Consider the following 23730-nt stretch of genomic DNA (forward strand, 5'->3'; position numbering starts at 1 on the left):
TTGGGGGAAGACCCAACCTCAAATGAGCATGCCAAGAACCTTGATCCACATTCAGTCCATCAATTGTTCTTTTTTGCAATTGCCGCCCTAAGTGCGCTGGGGATGCCCAGACGTGGGTCCCAGGCACTCCACACCACTTGGAGTCAAGCTAGCCGGGCTGAAGAGAGGTGTTACCTCGAAACCGGTCCGGTCCTCGGATGCTTGATTCCGGTCTGGGAAAGATATGGCTGTTGTAGTTCGGACTGGACTGTTCCCATGGGGCAACAGGGTCAGAGCTGATTTGCATAAAGCCATTATCTGACCCAGGGTGGTGTGGAGTGCAAAAAAACGATGGATTTGGGCCCAGATCTATTGACTGGGGGAGTGTGTGACATTGATCCACATTCAGTCCATCACTTGTTCTTTTTTGCAAGAACCTTGGTATCATCCTGGACACCAAACACAACATGAAGTCCCAAGTCAATACAGAGTCATCCTCCTTCTTCTCCATCCTAAGATGTTACATAAGGTTTTCAAGTGGCCTCCCCAAAACGCGATACTCACCATCACCCAAAGCCCTTGTCACCAGTCAACTAGACTACTGAAAAACCCTGCACCTACCTCAAAGAATACAGACCATCCAGAATGCTGAAGCAAATACATCACCCCCTTCTCAGAAACACCACTGACTCATGGTTCAGAAGAGATGCCAGTTTCAGCTCCTCACTCATGTGTTCAAGGCACTGCATGACTTAAGACCTACCTACATCAACCACTGTCTGAGATTCCACAAACCCTCCGGACATCCCTGCTCTTCCTTACTTGTGCTGGCCCATAATCCCCTGCATATAACGCAGCTCCTTCACATATCTCACAGCCAAAGCCTGGACCAGCCTCCCGCTGCACCTCAGGACCTCCCTACTGTACAGGAGTTCCTTAGATTACTAAAAACCTGGCTCTTTGACTGAGAACCTGGACCTTCCTGCATCTAGATAGCCGCACGATTGACTATTCGCTTTCTGCAAGTCGACAATTAGGAAATAATAAATGCTACTTTGGTTGCATTGGAAGTGAATTCTCCAGGCTTGCACAAGGATTACAACTGACACTGTCTCCAGAGGGCATTGAACTTGGAACTATCTCCAAAACATTGCATGGGAGGGGGCAGAGGGATAAGGGTTGGGTTTGTTACGGCCACGTTCATAGGCTGTTTCCCTCATGGGGTAGGGAAAAATAAGGGCTTATGATCAGGGTTGCCAAAATGGGACTGATGAATTAATGGGTGTATCTCTTTTGGTATTGCTCCCAAGTCACTTAACAAAAGAGAGTGCCTCAAACAATATCTAACTCAACCCTGAGTATCTGATTCTCCTGCCATAAGGTCTTGACCTCGGATTGCATGCAAGCCAGGGCTCAGGCCAGATCAAGTGAACTAGAGGTCTCCTTTGTTGATGATTGGGATAAACCATGTGTGTCTATATGATCCTTAGGGTCCATCTCGTCTGAGCCAAAACGTCAGCTGTGGTTTGGCTTTATGTTAAATCCACTTACTTTGAATACTTGTCTGCGTGGATAATGCTTGACCTCCACTCTAGTCTCTAGGACGAATTCCGACCGGTGCAACAACCCCAAATCAGCAGTGCCCCAGAAGGGAATGGGGGAAGGTAAGAAAGAAAGAGAAAGATCCTTGACCTCAGGATCTTGTGTAGGTGAACCTCCAGAAAGACTTCACTTAATTTGATTTCCATGGGTTTTGTCAGACTCTTGTTTGTCTCAGACTAGTGCTATATACCTGCTATTGATTTACAAGAGAGAAAAAGACCTTAGTTTACCCAAAGTGTTCAGGTTACTTTACACTCCTTACACACAAACAATCTTTCAGTACAAATATCTGTGTAGTTACAGTCTATATTCTTTAACCACTACTTGGGTTTCTGACCCTTAATTCAGGTCCGTCCATTATACTGGAGTAGAGAACCTCCATGCTTGAAATTTGCTCTGAATCGCTGAGTATCTTTCTCAATACTGAGCAGGAGAGGATAAACTTGTTAGTTCCTAACATTAGATTTAAATTACTCCAGAGAGTTAGTCCATTATTTTCTATTATTAGGAATTCTCAATGTTAGTTGAACATGAAGAAAAGAAAAACTGTCAACTCTTGCACTAATCTTAGTTTTTGTTTAATTTTCAGTTTGCTCAGTATGGAATCCATAATAAACACATTCATGCTGCTCTTTCTCCCTTTTCTGTCTCAGGAAGAAGAGTTTTGGCAGAGGAGGAGACTCTCCTCAGGAGCGGACACGAACAATCAGGTAAGGAGCTTATGGGGATTCCAAGCATAGGTTGAGGCTTCCACGCTTGAGGTGTTTGGGTAGAAATGTAGATTTTCAAGCATCAACAGGAAAAGATAACCACTCTCTCCAAAAGGAATTAAGCCATGCAGAGCATTGCTGTTTGATTGCAGTATTTATACTACACTCAAGCAAGATGTCAACTGCTACTGCGTGATACCCAAAATCTCCAGAGATTTTTTCTACGGAGAGTGGGCCAGACAATCAGTGGGCAAAAAAGGCTCCAGGGAATGTATATGACCTTAATGGTGGCTTGGATCAACAGGGACAAAGGGCCCACAGGGTAGTACATGGCAGCATAAAAGGTATTTGGAATAAATAGCCCCTGGGAATGATCTATTGGAATACAAAGGGTCCTTGGAAGGACTGTTCCTGGGGGATGACAATATGGCTAACAGAAAGAAATCCGAGGACACAAATCACACAAGAGGGAGTGAGAGAACCTAGATCTCTGACAGGCCCCATCCCCCAAAAAAGAGAGACCTGCTGGGTCTACTTTGTGAGATAGCAGGCATGAAAGCGCCACAAAAGGCACAGTGTGCAGATATTAGCAGAGGGTTTCCATGAACGATCGTCTGGCCGGTAGCCTTTCCAACACACCCAATAAAATAGACGACCCTTGACTCTCTTGGCATATACGATATGATGGACAACAAACTCCATGTGATCATCTATTCATATAGGAGGAGAGAGGCCCTCAAGACAAGTTTGAGCCAGGTAAGGTAGAAGCACATGAGCATGAAATGCTGGATGCATTGGCAAATTATCGGCAATTGGAGTTTCATTGCCATGAGTTTGATGGCCCTGATTCATGAGCTGTAGCTTGACAGGTCATTCCGTTTCAATGTTCTTGGTGGAGAGCCTTACCCCATCTCCTTCTTTGTAATCAGGCTGCTGTTTTGATGTTTATTAGCGTTCACCTCCATGTGTTCATTCAACTCTTGTAACCTTTGTTTAAATGTTATATACTTGTAAAGCGCACAGCTGCCCCAGCAAAGGGGCGTCCCGGCGCTGTATACCGCTGGGGAACCCATCCTGGCTTTCCCTGTGAGATGGTCCCTCCTGGGAATCTCCAAGGTGAAGACAAGCATCCCCGGCGCTGATGGGGCCGTAAGTGGAGATTAAGCAAGCTATTGCCCAGAGTTTCTGAGTGGGATCCATGGTTAGAGTAGGCACCGAGGCGAGAATTATCGAGTCCGCTGACCTTGGCCCAAGACCCTGCCGCATCGGGAATCGAACCCTGGTCCCGGGCCGACCTCTGCTTCCGGGTCTGCCGCCTCTAACCAGTGAGCCACACCACTCCACTTAAAGTGATTTTGAACTTGAGATAAGATATCATGATAGTCCTGGATAGATGGAATATTGCTGGTGGTTCTTGGTGGATCTGCAGGTAGAGCTTGTGGATGCTTTCCTGTTACACAGTGAAAAATTAAAGTACCAGCGGCACAAGGCTGAGAGTGGCTGTATGCACATTTTACTAAAACTGCGTATCTGTTCCCATTATGAGGAATTAATGGCTAACAAACATCGAACAATTTGTTCCAATGGCTGAATTACCCGCTCTGCCTGTCCATCAGTTTCTGGGTGATAGGCAGACAAGAGTCAAGTATCAATGTCCAATGATGTGCAGAAGCTCTGTCAGAATTTAGAGATGAATTGTGCCACCTAACAGAAGTTATAACAGAACGGTGACTATGAAGCCGCATGAAATGAAGAAGGAAAAAAGAGGCCAAATCCTTTAATGTGAGGAGTTTCTTTAGAGGTACGAAGTGTGCCTTTTTAGAATACAGGTCTACAGTTACTCAGACCGGTGTGTGTCCATTGGAATTGAGAAGGCCTGTGATAAAAATCCATGCTTATGTTACGCAATGCATGTTGGACAAGAAAGAACATGATTGTGAATGTCCTAAGACAGGTTGGGCCACCAGAACAATATTTTGAAATTTGCAATGGTTTTCTAAGTACCTGGATGTCCAGTGAGAGGGTATCAAGACACCAAATTAAAGCTTCCTGAACTAGCTTTTGAAAAAGTAGAAACACATTTTTTTATGGTAAAAGAGGCGAACCTATGTGCTATTCCCATCATCAGTCAGTCATTCTCACCTGTCAGTTTGAAGGGCCTCCTGTCTTACTCATTCAAGAAAGGCTTCTTTTTGGCAAACACCTAGAGCTCTTTCTGGGGTGATGATGTTCTGTGGAAACACAATGTCTGTTTCTTGGGCAGTATATCCCTACCGTGACAGGGTAACTGCTTTTGTTTTTTGAACCCCTGGGTGATAGGTAAAAAAAATCATATTCACTAAAAACCATAAACCACCAAATTCTACTTGGGATTAAAGCCTTGGGAGGATTAAAAAATGAAAATTCTTGTGGTCATGACAGTATGAGCAGCTCCTAATAAGTAATGTTGCAATTCTTGAAAACCCAACTTGATGGTGAGTAACTCTCTCTCTGCTACTGTGTAATTTTGTTCTGCGGATAACAGCTTTTTAGCTAAGTTAACTATGGGAAGCGTATGTCCTGTAGAACTATCTTACTGCCAAAGAAACCCCCCCCGCTACTTGAGAGGCGTCTGCTTCGGTGACAAATTGCTATAAAGGATCAAGGTGCCTAAGCAGTAGGGCTGATATGAACTTATCGTTAAGCAAGGTGAAGGCTTGATCAGATTTCTCGGACCAGTGGAAAGGTACTTTCTCCTTCAAAAGCCTGTTAATGGGTGTAATACTTTTAGAAATATGGGTAATGATTTGCCTATAAAAATCTGTGAACCCCAGGAAGCTCTGTTTTTCCTTAAATGTGGTAGGTGCTCGGCATTCCAAGATTGCAGCTACCTTTTCTTATCTATAATTATGCCTTTGGGGAGAGAAAATAACGCAGAGGTGTGGATGGTACATTTTTCAAATTTAGAAAACAGATTATTTTCACAGAGACATTGTAGACGGCACAATATGAGTTACATGGTCAGTCAGATTGTGGGAGTAAATGAGGATTTCATCTATGTACACAATGACAAATATGAGCAATTTATCTCCTAGGACCTCTTTAATAAAGAGCTGTAACGCTGCTGGGGCTATACGGAGTCTGAAGGCATTACTATGTATTTAAAGAGGCTGGACTTAGTTCAGAATGCCGTCTTCCATTCACAGCCGCCTTTAACTCTGATAAGGTGGTAAGCCCCTCACAGGTCCAATTTAGTGTAAATGGTTCAATTTCACACCTGATAAAATAGAACCAGAATCTTCAAGGGTAAAGAGTAGTAAATTTTTCCCCTGGACTTTGTTAATCGTCCTGTAAGCAATACAAGCACAATTCATCATTCTTTTTAAGGGACAAAGAATAATGGAGAGGATACAGGTAAGGAAGAATGGTGGATGGAATCAATGTCTAGTAACTTATCGAGATAAATATTTAGATGATGAGATTCTGAATTGGACAGGGTGTAAATTCTACTACACGGCTGAATGGCCCCAGGAATTAGATCAATTCCACAGTCAATCTTCCTATGGGCACCTAATTGAGTGGCCTTTTCTTTGTCAAAGACTTCCTGCAAGTCTTGATATTCGATGGGTCGGTCCAGGATTATTATCTGGTTAATTACTGCACAGTTGAAAGGATATATTAGGTCGGGAGCGGTTTTATAGCACATGGATCGACAATGCCGCAACCCAAGGCCACAAGATGCAGAGCCCAATCGATATGAGGGTTGTGGGTCTGCAATCAAGGGAGCCCCAAATTTGCGCAAAAGGTGGGAGTGTCTATGAGGTCAAAAGTCAGGACCTCTTTCTGACCATTTTCACAAACCAAAGACAAAGGGATAGTTTGGTATTGGATTACATCTGATGAGAGCCCTGAGCTGTTGACTGCTTACACTGGTTCAAGTTTGTATTTTTTTATTCAAGGAATTTTAGGGCGGTTGCAAGAGTGAGATCTAAGAAATTGCTAGTAGCTCCTCAATCTATTAACATAAGCAAGGTCTTTCGTTGTTGAGGGCAAATAATTACTGTGGCCAGAATGATTAGTGACATGGGATACTTCCCAAGGTGTTGGATAAATATTGGGAGGTCTTTTCTAAAACTCTGCTTGACAAGGTGACCTCTTTACTGCAGATCATTCTAGTTTTCTGGAATCTGTTGATTAACAACCCCTACTGTCTTGCAAATGGTTTTAGGCTCTGTTACACAGTCCAGGCCAAAGTTCCCAGCCTTGCCGCAATGGAGGCATAGATTTAACTGTTGTCTTCACTGTATTCCCTCACTTGTTAAGGGACTTCAAAGCCCTCATCTCTGCATAGGTTCTACAGTATCAGGGACCATACAATCAGCTTCTTTCATGTATGTCTTTACTACAAGGAAGTTAGTCTTGCCTCGGGATTGTTCAACTATTCTCTCATTTAGTCGATGATCTAATCTGAAAACCTGGTCTATAAACTCAGAGCAATTTGTTAGGGGGCGAACAATATATATATATTTTTTTATTATTTTAAGGGTTTTATATAGCGCTGGCCAGACCCGAAGGTATCGGAGCGCTTTACAACACCTATTGTCATGTAGCAATCATAAAAAAAAGTGAGACAATATAAGCACAGTAGTAAACACAAGGATTTGTGACAAGTAATGTTCAAGGAGGGGGGACAGAGGTAGCAATTGCATACAGGGTAAAACAATAGTAAACACATTATTATTTTATAGAGCAGCTGACGCGCTCTATAAAATTAATTTGTGACCCGAGTCCAGAGGTAGGTGATGTCAAAGTCTTCTTATCAACGTCACTATATACTCCAATGGGCAGGATTGGACGGCAGCTATCCCTTCGAAGGAGATCGGCTGAGGTAGGGGTCTTTGAGCTGGCTTTTGAATTTTATGAAGGAGGGGTTTGTCCTGATATAGACTGGGATGACGTTCCAGATTTTGGGTGCATTACCGGAGAAAGAACATGATAACGTTTTCTGTTTTCGGAGGGATGGGGAGTAGAATGTTCGTACTCCTGAGATTCCTTGTCTGACCAGCCCTGTTGAGTTTGGAGGCCAGGTAGGCAGATTTACCCGTGTACAGAGCTTTGTGTGTGATACAAGCAGTTCTGAAGCTTGCACACATTTCATTTGGGAATTATTTTAGCTCCCTGAGAGCGGAAGAGATGTGTTTGTATTTCTTTTCTCCCTTGACCATCCTGGCTACTGCATTTAGAGTTGATCGGAGGGCAGCTAATTGAGATTTTGCTGTGCCTGTGAGAGTTACATTCCTGTAATCCAATCTGGACAGAACCAGGAATTGTGTGGCTTGTTTGAGGTCATTGGGAGGGATAAAGGGTTGTTTTTTGTTGAGTAGTTTTAGGTTGAGTAAAGCGCTCTTTGCTGTGTTCTTGATATGTTTGACCATGTCTAAGTTTGGGTCCAGAGTGATTCCCATTGGTTTTATGGAGTCGGCAGGGATGAGATTGGAGTTGAGAGCATCAATGGTATTAAGCCATTCTATGATTTTGGGGGTCGGCTCTTTGTTGGATAGGAGAAGGATTTCTGTCTTGTCTTGGTTGAGGGATACCTAAAGCAAAAAACTTCCTGCCCCGTATTGTCAAACAAGGCCCTAGAACAGGATCCTAAAATTAATACACTATCAACGGAGCAGATTAAGGGCAAAGATACATAATCACAACAAGTTTTGCAAAACATATAGCAATTTTATTTATTTTTAAACAAGCATTTCATCATTTTATGAATACAGAAAAATAATAATCATAGCACTCCTTAATTTAATAAGGCGAAAATCCATAAATCAAGTCCCACATTCCTGATTCATGAATCACAATCACACCATCATATATTCCCAGGATTCCTCGTAATGACTCACACATAACTCACACACTTTCACAGCTTCAGATAATATTAAAAATTGTGCATAACAGCCACAGGATGGTCAGACGACAGAATGGAAAAAATCATCAGGGGGGAAGGGGTTGATACAATCCAGCTGCCCCCACACGAACAACGCGCGATTCGGTGTGTTGCCCCAGCCGGGGCTACACCTTCATCAGGGCCGAGATGAACAATGGGAAGTGGGACAAAACACCCATTATTAAAAAAGCGCAAAGCGCTTTCAAAAGTTTCTGAACTGCAGGCAATGTGGGGAGAGTTTCCCTATAGAAGATGAGGCTTCTATAGGGAACAAATAGGAAAATAGGCTCCCCAGTAGCCAATCTGGAGTATACCTAAAGTACTTGCAATCAATTTAGAGGAGAAAGCAGCTAGATTGGGGTCCTGGATAGCAGGATCCCAGACAGTCTAAGTCGAAAACCGTGATACATCAGCAAAAAGTGGGGGTAATCATAAGAAGCAGATCCTACTCTCCTACAGCCAGTGTTGGACGTTGTTTAGTCTCTGAATGTCACCAATGGAGGAGGTTTGGTAGAGCTGTGTTTCATCTGCATAGAGGTGGACGGGGATGTTGGCTATTTTGAGTATGGTGGTGCTGGGCTCCATGTAGATGTTGAACAGTAATGGGGAGAGGACTGAACCTTGGGGGACACCCCTGCTTATGGGGAATAGTCAGACATGACATTTTTTATTTTTACTTTTTTGGAGCAGTTCTGCAGAAAGGAGGTAAACCACAGTGTTCTCGATTATACAGACGTACGGACGGACACGCCGAGAGGAATGCCATTGAGCATATCAGTCCCCAGTTCGAGGGATAGGAAGAAAAGACAGGCGGCGGTCGATATTGAATCCGGGAAAATTAGCTCTACCCGACCCGACGCCTTACTTACAAAACTAAGAGGTGACCATATACTACACTTTGATTACGTGGGCGGTCTTAATTGGATGGAATTCATCAGCCTACCAAACATGACTAAATGAATAGAAGGTGCCGAGTGGGAAACATCAGTCACGTTATTATTGGAAATCACACAAATAGTGGACGTTACGAAGAGATCAGTTGGAAGAGAGTCTGTGGCGTAGGTTACACCATTTTATATAGAGGTCCCCTGGAATTTTGGAGTGCGATTCTGACAGAGGTCCTGAAGAAGGTGGCCGTGGGCCGCCGAAACGCGCGTCGACCTAGTGCGGGGTCTTAGGCTTAGTTCTGAGACCCAATAGGGTTTGGCAGATAATTTCTGCCTTCCATGATTCAGGCTCTCCATCTCAGATAGTGTGGTTATGTATGTTGTAGAGTGTGTATGAGTTAGAGTGATGAGTGTAATTGTTTATTGACCAGGGGAATTTAGATTATTGTGTACTGTATATCATTGTTCTTTTTTGTTAGAAATTTATGAAGAAAATTTTTGTATATATATTTAAAAAAACTGTCTTTTTATAAAAAAAGTGATGAATTATGTTGTTGTTGTAAAGAAATAAGACAACACCACCGAAAAAAAGTTACAAAAAAGAAGAAAATAATGAGGATAATCCAAATAAAATAAAAATGAAATAATCGAATGGATCATAATAGACTATTTGCTTTTTTGGTCACCAACATTATATAATTGAATAATGACAGAAATGTGATGCATAACTGTATGGCCGCTGAGGGAAAATCTTGTTTGTCTTTCATGGTAAACCACTGTAGTACCACTTCTTCCACTCCAACCCTTTCTCACAGTACATTAATGAGCAATTCATGGTGTAGCAATAGGTCAAAGAGTACGAGCAGACAGCTTCGGTCTGGGTCGAGTGATTTGTGGACATCATCTATGACATTCAGGATCGCTGTCTGCATGCTGCAACCTCTTCTGAGACCCGATTGGTGAGGGTCTATCAGGGTGTTGCTGTCCATGTGCTGGGTAAGTTGAAGGAGAGCACATCTTTCCAGGATTTTGGCTAAGAATGGGGAATTGGATACAGGCCTGAAGTTATTGAGATCATATGGGTTTGAAGCCGTTTTTTTTAGCATTGGTGTGACTTTGCTAATTTTGAGACAGTCTGGCATGATTCCGATTGTCAGGGAGCTGTTTATAATCTTGGTCCAGTGCAGAGCTAGTGTGTGTTTGAGCTTTTTAGCAAGTTGGTGCAGGGATAGGTTCCGCAATGTGAGACGAGGGATACGATTTGGGAATCATTTTGATGATTTCTGCTTTGGAGATGGGGTTGAACGACTTCCAGTTGGTAGAGAGGTGTCAGGGTGCGATGTTTTCTTACTTTAGGTACACTCCAGTTTGGTTATTGGGGTACCCTTGTGAGTCCCTAGTCTATGGTACCTTAGGTACCAAGGGCATAGGTACCCCAGAGGCCTACCAAGGGCTGCAGCATGCATTATGCCACCCCCGGAAGCCTTCCAAAATGACACCACAGGACTGCAACGGCAGCTTGGGTAAGGTGGTGCATTCACCCCTTACTAACATATAGGTTACCTATATTTACCTTTAAATCACTGACACATATAAACCTATCAGTCACTCCTATGGCAGACCTTAACAAACCTGAAGGCAGAGTGCTTGGTTTTGGGTGAGAGGGTGCCCATGCATGAGCAGGACCCCTCTGCAGCTTTTGGAATCTATTCTCTGAGGCTGTTCTGTGATGCAGCCAGACCATATACTCTTAAGTGCATTATAACCTCGAGTAAATGCTAACTTTGGGATGGCTGCATGGAAACATGTCGTGTTTGGTGTTAAACACTGTGGAATCCTACCCCCTGCCAGTCCTGGCGGCAGGGGTAGAATTCCACCCTTCTAGAGGGAGAGACATGTACACACTGGTCTGCCCAGTAATCTTTTAAACAAGCCTTAGCATCACAAAATGGATACTGCAGCCACAGACACGAGTCAGGCCACCTGCTGCTGACTGAAACTCCGGCAGGGGAAGCCTGGACAATAGGTTTCCTGTCACAGGGAGGTGTAACCACCTCCCAGATAGGCTTTAGTGTATTGTAGCTGGGTGGGTGCACTCTGAGAGTGCTTTGATGTCTCCACTGGGGGCACATTTGGTGTGTCTGTGCATAGTCCAGTTCAATCCGGTTGCAGGGGCACCCAGCCCCTGCTGTGGCACGAAACTGGACAAAGGAAATGGGTACAGCCAACCCTCTTTCTATACCCTCTCATAGGTGGGTCCCCAGAGTATGTCCAACCCTTTTTCTTAGTGTAAGTATGGACCCCTGGCATCAGGACTTTAGATTATACCTGGACAATACTCTGAAACTGAATCCTGGAACCTAGACACTCTACTAAAGACTAGAGGGCAGAACAATCTCCCTTGGGGTCAATGAGTGACTCCCCTGTTCAAACAGGCACCAATGAAGCATTTGCTGGTCTGCAACTACGAAGCTCCCACCGGACTCCGAAGTATTTGCAGTCCAAAAAGATTTTCAGACTTCTCGAAGGCCGATACGAGTCCCAAGCAAAGCTGAGACCCACAGCCCTCACAAGTGACGTGGAACCAGAACTCCTGGACACCATGCACATTTGCTGGTGCATTAACTTCAAGAGCTTTCCTGAAGTTGTGCTTTGGGTTACTTGTAGCCCAAGCTCTCGTATCATCTGCACCAACGATTGTGGGCCTACACTCAACGAGTGTTTTGCGAGCCCGCTTCCTGCATTTCCACTAGAGGCTCATTCACGATCCCTGGTCCGTTGACTGGTGGGTCCCCACGAAGGCCATTGGGATTTCCTTGAATTTCCCTGGTTGCTCGAGATGTGCCCTGACTTCCTACCAAGTGGTGAGTCTCCCAGACCTTGCTGGTCTGCACCAAAGCCTATCTCTGCTTTCTTCATGGGTTACTGTTGCCAAGGCTTGTTGGGTCCAATCTGGGCACCGACACCGCATCACTCGACATCCTTCATGGGCCAGCTCGAATCCAGCTCCTGGTTGTCATCGACGTCTCCGGGACCTCGTGGTTGAAGAGTCAAGCTTCACCTTCTTCACCTGAAATCACCCGACATCGGTGGGCCTCCGAATATCATGCTCCTGGTCACTTGCAAGTGACCCAGACTCTGTCCCCTCTGCTTTCCGGTTCTTCACATCTCCGATCCAGGCTTGGATCCCTCCAGACACTTTCCTCTTCGAGGGCAGCAGCACTTTGCAACAGATCGCCATTGAACCCAACACCAAATGCTTCCCTGGGTGAGGTAACTCGAGTACTCCGGGGCTCCCATGGGTCTTGGCTCTAGAACCCCTTAAGTCTCAAGGGGTTTGCTGTAAGTCTTCCTTGAAGTGTCCCTTTTTTTTTAAATTCCAACCGCGACTTTCCCCATAGAAGTTAATTGTGATTCGCGGCTGTGTTTAGACACTGCACGCGTCGCCGTGGGTCCCCTGTGTCACTACATTGGGTGGTTCCTGGTGGCCCAAGCGGTTCTACAGGCTCTAGGCCTTGTCTCTATGCAAGTCATGGTTCTTATACCACTTTATTGATATATGGTTTGGTACAACGTATATTGTGCTAATTTACTGTGTGCTATTAAGTTTACTGAATGTACTTTTGCCTCTAGCCTCATAAAGGGCCCGATTCACAGAACTAACTTAAGACAAAATCCTAAACTTACTACTTTTGGTATTCACAGAAGTTAGGATTTTGTCTTAAGACAGACTTAAGACAGACTTAAGTTAGGATTCTGTCTTAAGTCTGTATTAAGTCTGTCTTAAGACAAACTTAAGACAAACTCAAGACAAAATCCTAACTTCTGTGAATACCAAAAGTAGTAAGTTTAGGATTTTCTCTTAAGTTAGTTCTGTGAATCGGGCCCAAAGAGACTAGAGGGATGTGTTTAGAATAAATGCATATATTTTATATATGTCCCTGGTGTGGTTCTCCTTTCATTTGGTCAGTCACGAGATTATAGACTGGTAAAACAAGCTACTTTACATTCCTCCAGGACTTAGCCTGAAGGCTGCTCTCCACAGCTACCACTAGGAAAGCTTTCTATAAAGGGTGTCTTTAACCTACCATCAATAAGGGTTGTTTGGCCTGGTGCAAGGTGTCCACTAGAATAGTGGACAGCATATGCCAGGCCAACTTCTCACAGGAAAGACATAGACTTAGGATCTGGGCTCCCAAAATTCGAACGTTTAATTGTTGGGTGTGTTTTTTTGGTATTGCTCCTAAGTCACTTAACCAAAGGGAGTGCCACAAACGATACCTAACACATCCCTGAGTGTATGATTCTCCTACTATAAGGTCTGGACCTCAGTTTTCATGTCTGCCAGGGTGCGGGCCTGGTCCACTGCACTCCGTTCTTAAGGCTTGGGCTAAATAATGTGTGTTGAAATGATCACTAGAGTCCATAACGTCCAAGCGGAGAAGGCAGTTGTGGCTTGGCTTTCTGTCAAGACAATTTACTTGGAATACTTGTCTGCGGGGAAGATGCTGAACCTCCACTCTCCTCTAGGGTGAATCGGGTTACAACCCCGAATCACCCGGTGTCCCAGAAAGGAAGAGGAGAAGGTAAGAAAGAAAGAGAAAGATCCTTGACCTCAAGACCTCGTTGTGTAGGGTAACCTCCAGAAAGTCTTCTCATATTGCATAGGATCCTCTATGAGACCATTGCATGTCCCAGACTAGTGCTGGATACTTGTTATCGATTCACAAGAGAGAAAGGAACCTTACTTCACCCAAAGTATTCAAATCCATGTACATCCATTCTCCTTACACACAAACAATCATTCAGTACAAATATCGGTGTACTTACATTCTATAAGCTTTAACCACTACTTGGGTTTCTGACCCTTACTACAGGACCATTCTTTCACAGGATTAGAGAACATTCTTGCTTGAAACTTGCTCTGAATCACTGAGTCTCTTTCTAAACATTCAATACAGAGCAGGAGAGGATAAACTTGTTAGTTCCTTATATTAAATTAAATAGCTCCCTAGAGTTAGTCCTATGATTCTATTCTTAGGAACTCTAAATGTTAATTTAACTTCCAAGAAAAAATGGTCAGCCAGTGCACTAATCTTAGTCTTTGTTCAATTTTCATTTAGCTCGGTACAGAATCCATAAAAATGTGTTAACACTGCTCTTTCTGGCTTTTCTCTCTCAGGAAAAAAAAATTCAGAACATGAGAAGGCTCACCCAGGGAGAGAACATGAGCATTCAGGTAAGGAGTTTGTGGGAACTCCCAGCGGAGTATCAGGCTTCCAGGCTGGAGGTCTTTGGGTGGCAATGCAGATTGTTAAGCAAGAACAGGAAAAGAGAGATCCACCCTCTCCCAAAAAAGTGAAGCCATGCAGGACATTGTGGTTTGGGTGCATTATTTATACCGTGCTCAAGCAAGATGGTCACCAGTACTGCGTGACACCCAAAATCTCTAGAGATTTTGGGTGTTACCGATTTTAACTAGGGAGAGTGGGCCAGAACATTAGTAAAAAAGGAAAAATGTCCTTTCTTGAGTCCCTTCACTCACCGGGGTTTCCCCACAGTGACATGCTTCATCATTGGGGCCATCTCAACCCGCTGCGGGTTGAGGCGTAAGTTCAAAAAAGGGGTGGTCCGAGTTTTGTGCAATTATTCCACAAGTATTCTGTATTACTCCATACAGACGTTCACCACATATATGTTTCACTAATTATGACAAAACAAAGTGAACAATAAAGCTTACAATATTCAGAGTCTAACTGCATTTATTTTTGCAATCGTATACTCCTGTAAATTCTTCATCACAAAAATTATTTTAGGTCATCAAAGTTTGTTAATGTAATTTTCAAGTCATTACATCAATGGTGCTCTCAGTGAGGAAGGGAAGGGATGTGAAAAGGTTTGTGAGGGACTGGATAAAGGTGGTGTGACATTAATAACATCACATTAAAATCAATACGCCTTTACAGTCAAGCTAGTATCAATGTTCCCAGATCACATCACACATAGGTTAGGTAAGTCCATTTCGTTAAATCCTATGGTGTGCTAGGTTGGCGTAGTCTACATTTCGACCCCCATGTACGCTTAAGGGTTATTCTTGCCTCATGTTGGGGTCTTCGTCAGGACAAAAGAGAGAGCCTAAAATATAATATAAAGACTATCATTAAATGTTTGTGGTGAGCTGTATTCAGTATATGGACTGAATGTAGGGAATACCTACATAGAAACAACGGTCGGCGTCTGAACCGTCGCTGCGTGGGCCTGCACGTGCTCCTTGAAATTCTACAAAGAAAATGGGGGAAAGTCTCAATGGGAGGTATTGGCACAACAGCCATGTAGCAATCAATGGTAGGGCCGGGAGACTTACTTGGACAATGCTCCTTTAGGTGAGCATACAATATCTTGTCACACTTTGTCTCATCAGTCGTTCACACTTTCTGGGTTCAGTGCACACCTGGCACCATTCTAAGGAATCAACAAAATAATCATAATGAGGGTTGGTGTAGTATCAAAAAAGTACAATATTTTACAAAAAGGGCTGTTTTCAACATGGGGGCTCAATGATGTTGGATTCGGTAAAGAGTGAAGGTCCGCTGTATGAACATGAATTAATGTAGTATAGTAGAGTTATAGATGCTTGCTAGGCATCTGGTCGTGTTCTCTGTGGTACAACCCACTGGTCGAGACTCCTTAAAGTAACAACCGTCGGAGTCGCATAGGTCTGGTGATATTCCAATGACTACGGGGATCTATAGGGTCGTGAGGCTAGTATCATTGTCAAAATAAAAAGTCTTAGTTTAAGAAAGACTTGGAGCAAGTAGCAGGGCTCGCGCATAATTCCCTACCTGTTCGGCGTTCGGCTCTGCCGTCAGTACGCGGCACTCCCTCGATGTGTCTGGAGTTGCTTGCGGTGCCGCCGCTGGATGCTAGGTAGAGGGGCTCAGCTCGGCGGGACCAATCCCCTGCCTGGATCGCATTGTACCATGTCAGAGGGTGACGTACGTTCAAGGGGGCGTCTAGAAAGATGAGATTAAGGGATAACCTGATCAGTTGAAAATCAACTTACTCCGTCATATGTTCTAGGTCAGCAATGTCAAAAGTCGGGCTAAGGCTATATGTGGTATTACCATTCGTTGTTATGTGCAGAAATTAAGATGGCCCTTGCACGTTTATATTTATAACATTATACATTCCCAACATTAATAACAATGTAATCACATAACATGTGTGCCAGGCGTAGCAGATGGTCAAAAGTTCTTACATATTCTAGGTGAGGTCTAGGTTAAGATTTATGCTTTTGCAAAGAAGCCATGTTAAACTGAAATGCAACGTTTATGATTAATTTCCTTAGAAATTAAAAGTGAGCCTATACGATATCCCTATACAGAATACTTATAACGTTACTATACATATGTTATACAAGCAATGGGTTACACATACTAGTGGGAAGGTGTAGACAGAGTTATATATTATCTTCTCCATGTCTCTAAAATGCAGAGGCACCTGGGAGGTGTGTCATGTCTAACCATGCAGCAGTGGGCTTACTCAGGGTCTAATCCTGCCATTTGTGCGAAGTTATTTCAAAAAGGGGGTGGTGATGGACAGAGTATCTGAGTTAATCAGAACACTCCTACCCAGTCAACAGATCAGGGCTTGATCCATCACCGTTTTTTAGCTCACTGCACCATCCCAGTTCAGAACCTGGCTATATGCAAATTAGTCTGTCCCTGGCCCAGTGCATCATGGGAACAGGGCAGACCAAACTACCAAGCCAATTCTTCACTGGAAAGGAAACAAGCTTCCGGGGACCGGTTTTTGGCATTACAGCCGTCTTCGGCCCGGCTTGCTTGAATCCTGATGGTGCAATGAGCAAGGGACTCATGTCTGAGCATACCCTTCCACACTCATGGTGGCCAAAATAATTTCAAAAAGGGGGTGGTGATGGACAGAGTATCTGAGTTAATCAGAACACTCCTACCCAGTCAACAGATCAGGGCTTGATCCATCACCGTTTTTTAGCTCACTGCACCATCCCAGTTCAGAACCTGGCTATATGCAAATTAGTCTGTCCCTGGCCCAGTGCATCATGGGAACAGGGCAGACCAAACTACCAAGCCAATTCTTCACTGGAAAGGAAACAAGCTTCCGGGGACCGGTTTCTGGCATTACAGCCGTCTTCGGCCCGGCTTGCTTGAATCCTGATGGTGCAATGAGCAAGGGACTCATGTCTGAGCATACCCTTCCACACTCATGGTGGCCAAAATAATTTCAAAAAGGGGGTGGTGATGGACAGAGTATCTGAGTTAATCAGAACACTCCTACCCAGTCAACAGATCAGGGCTTGATCCATCACCGTTTTTTAGCTCACTGCACCATCCCAGTTCAGAACCTGGCTATATGCAAATTAGTCTGTCCCTGGCCCAGTGCATCATGGAAACAGGGCAGACCAAACTACCAAGCCAATTCTTCACTGGAAAGGAAACAAGCTTCCGGGGACCGGTTTCTGGCATTACAGCCGTCTTCGGCCCGGCTTGCTTGAATCCTGATGGTGCAATGAGCAAGGGACTCATGTCTGAGCATACCCTTCCACACTCATGGTGGCCAAAATAATTTCAAAAGGGGGTGGTGATGGACAGAGTATCTGAGTTAATCAGAACACTCCTACCCAGTCAACAGATCAGGGCTTGATCCATCACCGTTTTTTAGCTCACTGCACCATCCCAGTTCAGAACCTGGCTATATGCAAATTAGTCTGTCCCTGGCCCAGTGCATCATGGGAACAGGGCAGACCAAACTACCAAGCCAATTCTTCACTGGAAAGGAAACAAGCTTCCGGGGACCGGTTTCTGGCATTACAGCCGTCTTCGGCCCGGCTTGCTTGAATCCTGATGGTGCAATGAGCAAGGGACTCATGTCTGAGCCTACCCTTCCACACTCATGGTGGCCAAAATAATTTCAAAAAGGGGGTGGTGATGGACAGAGTATCTGAGTTAATCAGAACACTCCTACCCAGTCAACACATCAGGGCTTGATCCATCACCGTTTTTTAGCTCACTGCACCATCCCAGTTCAGAACCTGGCTATATGCAAATTAGTCTGTCCCTGGCCCAGTGCATCATGGGAACAGGGCAGACCAAACTACCAAGCCAATTCTTCACTGGAAAGGAAACAAGCTTCCGGGGACCGGTTTCTGGCATTACAGCCGTCTTCGGCCCGGCTTGCTTGAATCCTGATGGTGCAATGAGCAAGGGACTCATGTCTGAGCATACCCTTCCACACTCATGGTGGCCAAAATAATTTCAAAAAGGGGGTGGTGATGGACAGAGTATCTGAGTTAATCAGAACACTCCTACCCAGTCAACAGATCAGGGCTTGATCCATCACCGTTTTTTAGCTCACTGCACCATCCCAGTTCAGAACCTGGCTATATGCAAATTAGTCTGTCCCTGGCCCAGTGCATCATGGGAACAGGGCAGACCAAACTACCAAGCCAATTCTTCACTGGAAAGGAAACAAGCTTCCGGGGACCGGTTTCTGGCATTACAGCCGTCTTCGGCCCGGCTTGGTGCAATGAGCTAAAAAACGGTGTTGGATCTAGCCCTGATCTCTTGACTGGGTGAGAGTACTCTGCTTAATTCAGAGACTCTGTCCATCACCACCCCTTGTTGTAAATAATTTTGTCCACCCTAAGCGTGGAAGGGTATACTCAGATGTGAGTCCCTTGCTCATTGCACCATCAGGATTCAAGCAAGCCGGGCCGAAGACGCCTGAAATGGCAGAAACCGGTCCCCGGAAGTTTGTTTCCTTCCCAGTGTAAGAATTGGCTTTTGTAGTCTGGTCTGCCCTGTTCCCATGATGCACTGGGCCAGGGACAGACTAATTTGCATACAGCCAGGTTCTGAAACTGGGATGGTGCAATGAGCTAAAAAACGGTGTTGGATCTAGCCCTGATCTCTTGACTGGGTGAGAGTACTCTGCTTAATTCAGAGACTCTGTCCATCACCACCCCTTGTTGTAAATAATTTGTGCGAAGTTGGCATCTAGTTCATTGAGTCCTCTGCTTATGGTCTTGAATGTGTGCATAAATTTACACTCCCTAATGTTTAAGATAGAGTTCAGATTGCCTCCTCGGGGGCCCAGTGTAATCTTTTCGAGTATTAACCATCGCATAGATTCTGGGGTGTGTTTCTTGTCCATGTAATGTTCTACAAGTGGTGCCCCTGCTGTTTGACAGCGGATCCTGCTGCAATGTTGGAAGATCCGGTTCTTTATTTTTTGTTTGGTTTGTCCGATGTACATAAGCTCACATGGACAGAGAATGGCGTAAATTACTCCACTGGTATTACAATTTGTAAAAGTCCTGAGAGCTACAGTCAGGTTGTTATGAGTCACTTTCCTTGTCTCCCAACATGTTGGGCATGCTTTGCATGTGGTACATCTGAAATGGCCTACCACCTCTGGTAGATTCCAGAGTCCTTGGATGGTCGGTGCCTGTGGTGTATCCAGCAGAGAACGGACCACCTGGTCCCTTATGCTTTTCGCCTTTTTGAAGGCATGCATTGGTGGTTCAGGGGTATCTATGATGTCTGCGACCAAGCCCCAATGTTTGTTGACTATTCTTTTAATATCATTGCTTTTGGTGCAATGTGTCATCACGCAGATCATTAGTTCCTGAGATGGTGGGCGTTCCTTAGGCATCAGTACCATGCTCTTTTTCTGGATCTTGTCACAAGACTCTTGGGGTAGCCCCTATCCATCAGGCGGGAAATTAAATCCTCGAATTCTTTGAAATAGTCCTCTTTCAGAAAACAATTTCTCCGGATGCGGAGAATTTGTCCGAAGGGCAGGTTGTCCCGGAGTCCTCTGGTGTGGTGGCGCGTGTATCTCAAAAGAGTGTTACTTTCAGCTGGTTTCCTGTAGAGAGTGGTATATAGTTTACCGTCCCTTTCCTTTATGCTGATATCCAAAAAGTCAATAGACTCCTTATTCATGTGCATTGTAAACTTGATATCTTCAGACTGTGTGTTCAGCCACTCTATGAAGACATTCAGGTCACGTTCCTCACCTGTCCATATCGTGAGGACGTCATCTATATACCTATGCCATATGGAAATCATATTATGGTATGGATTGTGTTTAGATAGGATGCACTGCTGTTCATATTCAGACATGAATAGAATCGCCAGATCTGGGGCGAAGGCAGCGCCCATCACCACTCCTTTGCTTTGAATGTAGAACCTGTTCTGGAATACAAAGAAATTCTTCATCATGGCGATTTCCAGCAGATCGATGATGAATTCTGTGGGGACCCCTGCCGGTTGTTCCCTCCTTTGTAGTGCTCTTCTCATGCATTCCAGGGCCGGTTTCTGTGGAATAGAGGTGTACAAAGAGACGATGTCCATCGTCACCAGGAGCTGACTGTTCTTGTTGAAAGGCATCTGGTCCACCAGGTTAATCACTTGCATCGTGTCCCTGAGATAGGCGGGTGTTGCTTCAGTGAGTGGTTTTAGGAATACATCCACATACTTGCATAGAGGCTCTAAAAGAGAGCCGCAGCCCGATATGATTGGACGTCCGTGTGGTTTTACTGGATTTTTATGTACCTTGGGTAGTACATAATTTGTCGGTACCCTGGGTTGGTCCACGTTAAGGTAATCAAATTCCTTCTTAGTGAGGAAGCCCATTTCCAGTGCTTTCTTGGTAATGGCTAGAATCTCCATCCTGATCTCCTTCCTGGGGTCTGTGGCTACAGGTCTATAGCTCACACCATCCCTTAGTTGAGAATAGATTTCTGCCTTGTAATCTTCCACATTCAGCATCACTACAGATCCACCCTTATCGGCTGGTTTAATTACCACTGATTTATTGTTCTTTAGCATGTTCAACGCTGTTCGTTCTCCTGCAGTGATGTTATGTTTTTTATAGGATCTGCCTTCACAAGTTTTTAAAATGTCCCTCAGTACCACGCTCTCATATGTCAAAATTCTATGAGATACTGATGCCATGGTGGGCATAAACGTTGATGGAGGTCGTAAATTAGTGAAAGCTGCCGTAGCTGTAGATGGTGGATTATGGAAAAAGCTTTTTAGTCATATCTTTCTGAAAAATCTAGTGAGTTCCACTTGGATATTGAATCTATTGGCATGGGATGTGGGTACAAAAGATAGCCCTTTGCAGAGTACACTAGTTTCTTCAGCAGTTAGTGTGTGGCTTGACAGATTGATTATTGGGCTGGCTCTGATTGCTGTTCTGGGGGTGCCTCCGACTACCATCTGTAGGTTTTCCTCCTGGTGCTCCTCTCCCCGTGGTCTTCTTGTTGGAATCTCACCTGTTTCATGTTCTGGCCCTGTTGCCTCCCTCCGTCCCAGTTCTGTTGGTTCTGTCCCCGGGTGGGGCGATTGTTCCAGGAACCACCTCTGCCTCTGCCTCTCGGTGGTCTCCATTGGGTGTCCCCTAATAAAGGCGGCTGTAGGCCGCTCATATGCTCTTGGGGTGGCTGATACCATTGGTCCTGGTGTTGATAGTTTCCACCTGGTCCGGTCTGTTCGTTTTCACTTTCACCGCTGTATGAAGAGTCTGAAAAGTTGGTAAACTTCCGTGTTCCTCTATAGCCTCCTCTTCCTCTGTAAAAGAAACAACCCTGGGTATCCTGCCTGTAATAATCCACTTGTAGGTAGGGATAAGTCTTCTTCTTGTTGTAGTACTGGATGTCTTTCGCTAACTTGTCCAATTTCTTTGTTCGTGTCTCCACATCAAAGTCCTTTAGGTTTTTTTTCGGTCTATCCAATGTTTCTCTTGCACTTGCGAAAGCAGAGTGGCTGGCTATTTCCTCTTTAAGTTCGTCAATCTCTTTAGTTAACTGCTCTACTTGTTCCTTAGCCGTCTCCACCACCAACACCATCCAATGGCATGAACAATTGCTTGCCACAAAGCTGAACCCTTCTTTGAACTTAGGGTTGTCGACGAATATCGCAGGTTCGTTACGGACTTGTAGTCCTGTTGGTATAATATTAGATCTCAGGTATCCAGTCAGAAGGTGTCCATGGAGCTTAGTTCTTACCAGCTTCTTTTCCAGACGTTCTAGTTTATTTATTTTTTCATTCAAGGAGTAGTCTACACCCGGGTTGAGGCTTGCTACGACTTGCGAAATACGTAGGAGCACTGTTGTGAGGATCTATGTGTGGTGCAGTGGTGTATGGGAGTGGAGTGACTTTAAAAATATCTAACAAAGTGGGTGAATTAACTTTATTCTTGCTCCTAGTTGATATGTTAAAACGGGGGTTGGTCTCTAGGGTGCCTGGTTTCAATGAGTCAGGGGTCCCTAGTAGAGGTCAACATGTTTCGAGCTACCCCAATGCTCTTCTTCAGGATGACAGAGGTTCCAGCCCTGTGTGTACCACTCCAATGTGCAGTGAAAAAGTAACTCAAAATGCTAACTAATAAGCATAAGGTAAACAATACATATGACACTAGTCAGTCATGTAGTATTTTTTAAAAGGCAGAACTTTACATCATGGTCATAAGAGGTGGGCTTGAGTGGGTTCCAACTGGAATTAGTCATTTATCCCCCGGGATGCCCAGATAAAACTAGATATCTTCCCTTGTATTTTATTAATTTCATCTTTACGGAAGCTAAGTGGAATGTAGTTAAAAAGGTAAGCTGACTTTGGGAGAACAGACATTTTTATTAAGTTAACCCTCCCATATATTGATTTTATCAACAATTGTTATCCCCAGATATTTAATCTCTGAACAGACTCTGCCATCCCACCCTACTATGTTCAAACACATTACTTCCGTTTTTGAGATTTTACCCAAATATCCAGAAAGTGCACCAAACTCAGCTGTCAATCGTTCTATCCACGTCAATATTTGTGTTGGATCGGAGGTATAGACTACCAAATCATCTGCGTATAGTGCAATTTTACAATGCTTTGGAAGCTGGTGAATAGGCATTATATGCTCATCTGTTCTTAACTTGTGCGCAAATGGTTCCATATGTATCAAAAAGAAGGGGGAACAGGGGACACCCCAGTTTCGTCCCCCTCCTTATTTTGAAACTGCTTGTCAATGCGCCATTCATCAAAATTTTGCCCATGGGCTGCTCATATAGTTTTTGCAATGCCTGAATAAAATTGATACTAAAACCCATTTTGTCTAGAACCGCCCAAAGAAATACCCAACTAACATGATCGAAAGCTTTGGCGGCATCATGTGTGATCACCGCCAAAGAGATCGATCTCGCAACCGCAAGGTCTATTGTCCCTATCAATGTAAGTGTGAGTTCTTGTATTTGTCTCTTGGGGACAAACCCTTTCTGGTCAGTGTGTATCAACTGAGGAGCCACCTTAGCTAGTCTCCCCACCAGTATGCCTGTATACATTTTAAGATCCACATTTACTATGGAGATTGGTCGATATGAATCAGCCATTCTTGGATCCTTACCCGGTTTAAGAATTAACATAATTATGGCCTCATTCCATGAATCCCGACCTGCTCAAACCTCCCTATATACTGCATTAAAAAGAGTCATTAGTTCCAATACAATCTCCTCTATTATCAATGCATGTTAGTCGCAGGTAGCTTTTGAGGACGATAGCGAGGCATCCTTCAGGGCCGTTGCTGCAGT

General features: G+C 44.4%; 1 protein-coding gene and 1 long non-coding RNA gene across 5 annotated transcripts in view; one reads left to right on the forward strand and one right to left on the reverse strand.

Moving 5' to 3' along the window:
• Window positions 1-23730, forward strand: part of LOC144771520 (uncharacterized) — a 107232-nt gene that overhangs the window by 20540 nt on the left and 62962 nt on the right. For all 4 annotated transcript variants that reach the window (XM_078655932.1, XM_078655930.1, XM_078655931.1 and 1 more), the window contains exons 3-4: window positions 2235-2291; window positions 14287-14343. In XM_078655932.1, the coding sequence (XP_078512058.1) occupies window positions 2235-2291; window positions 14287-14343 (114 nt within the window). The remainder of the gene's footprint in view (window positions 1-2234; window positions 2292-14286; window positions 14344-23730) is intronic.
• On the reverse strand, window positions 14849-16672 carry LOC144771519 (uncharacterized). The gene is made up of 4 exons (XR_013599321.1): window positions 15947-16672; window positions 15469-15566; window positions 15322-15383; window positions 14849-15239 (listed from the first exon to the last, which is right to left on the reverse strand). It is a non-coding gene; the product is annotated as an uncharacterized LOC144771519 (long non-coding RNA).

Source organism: Lissotriton helveticus, chromosome 8 (assembly GCF_964261635.1).
Source record: "Lissotriton helveticus chromosome 8, aLisHel1.1, whole genome shotgun sequence".
Lineage (NCBI taxonomy): Eukaryota > Metazoa > Chordata > Amphibia > Caudata > Salamandridae > Lissotriton > Lissotriton helveticus.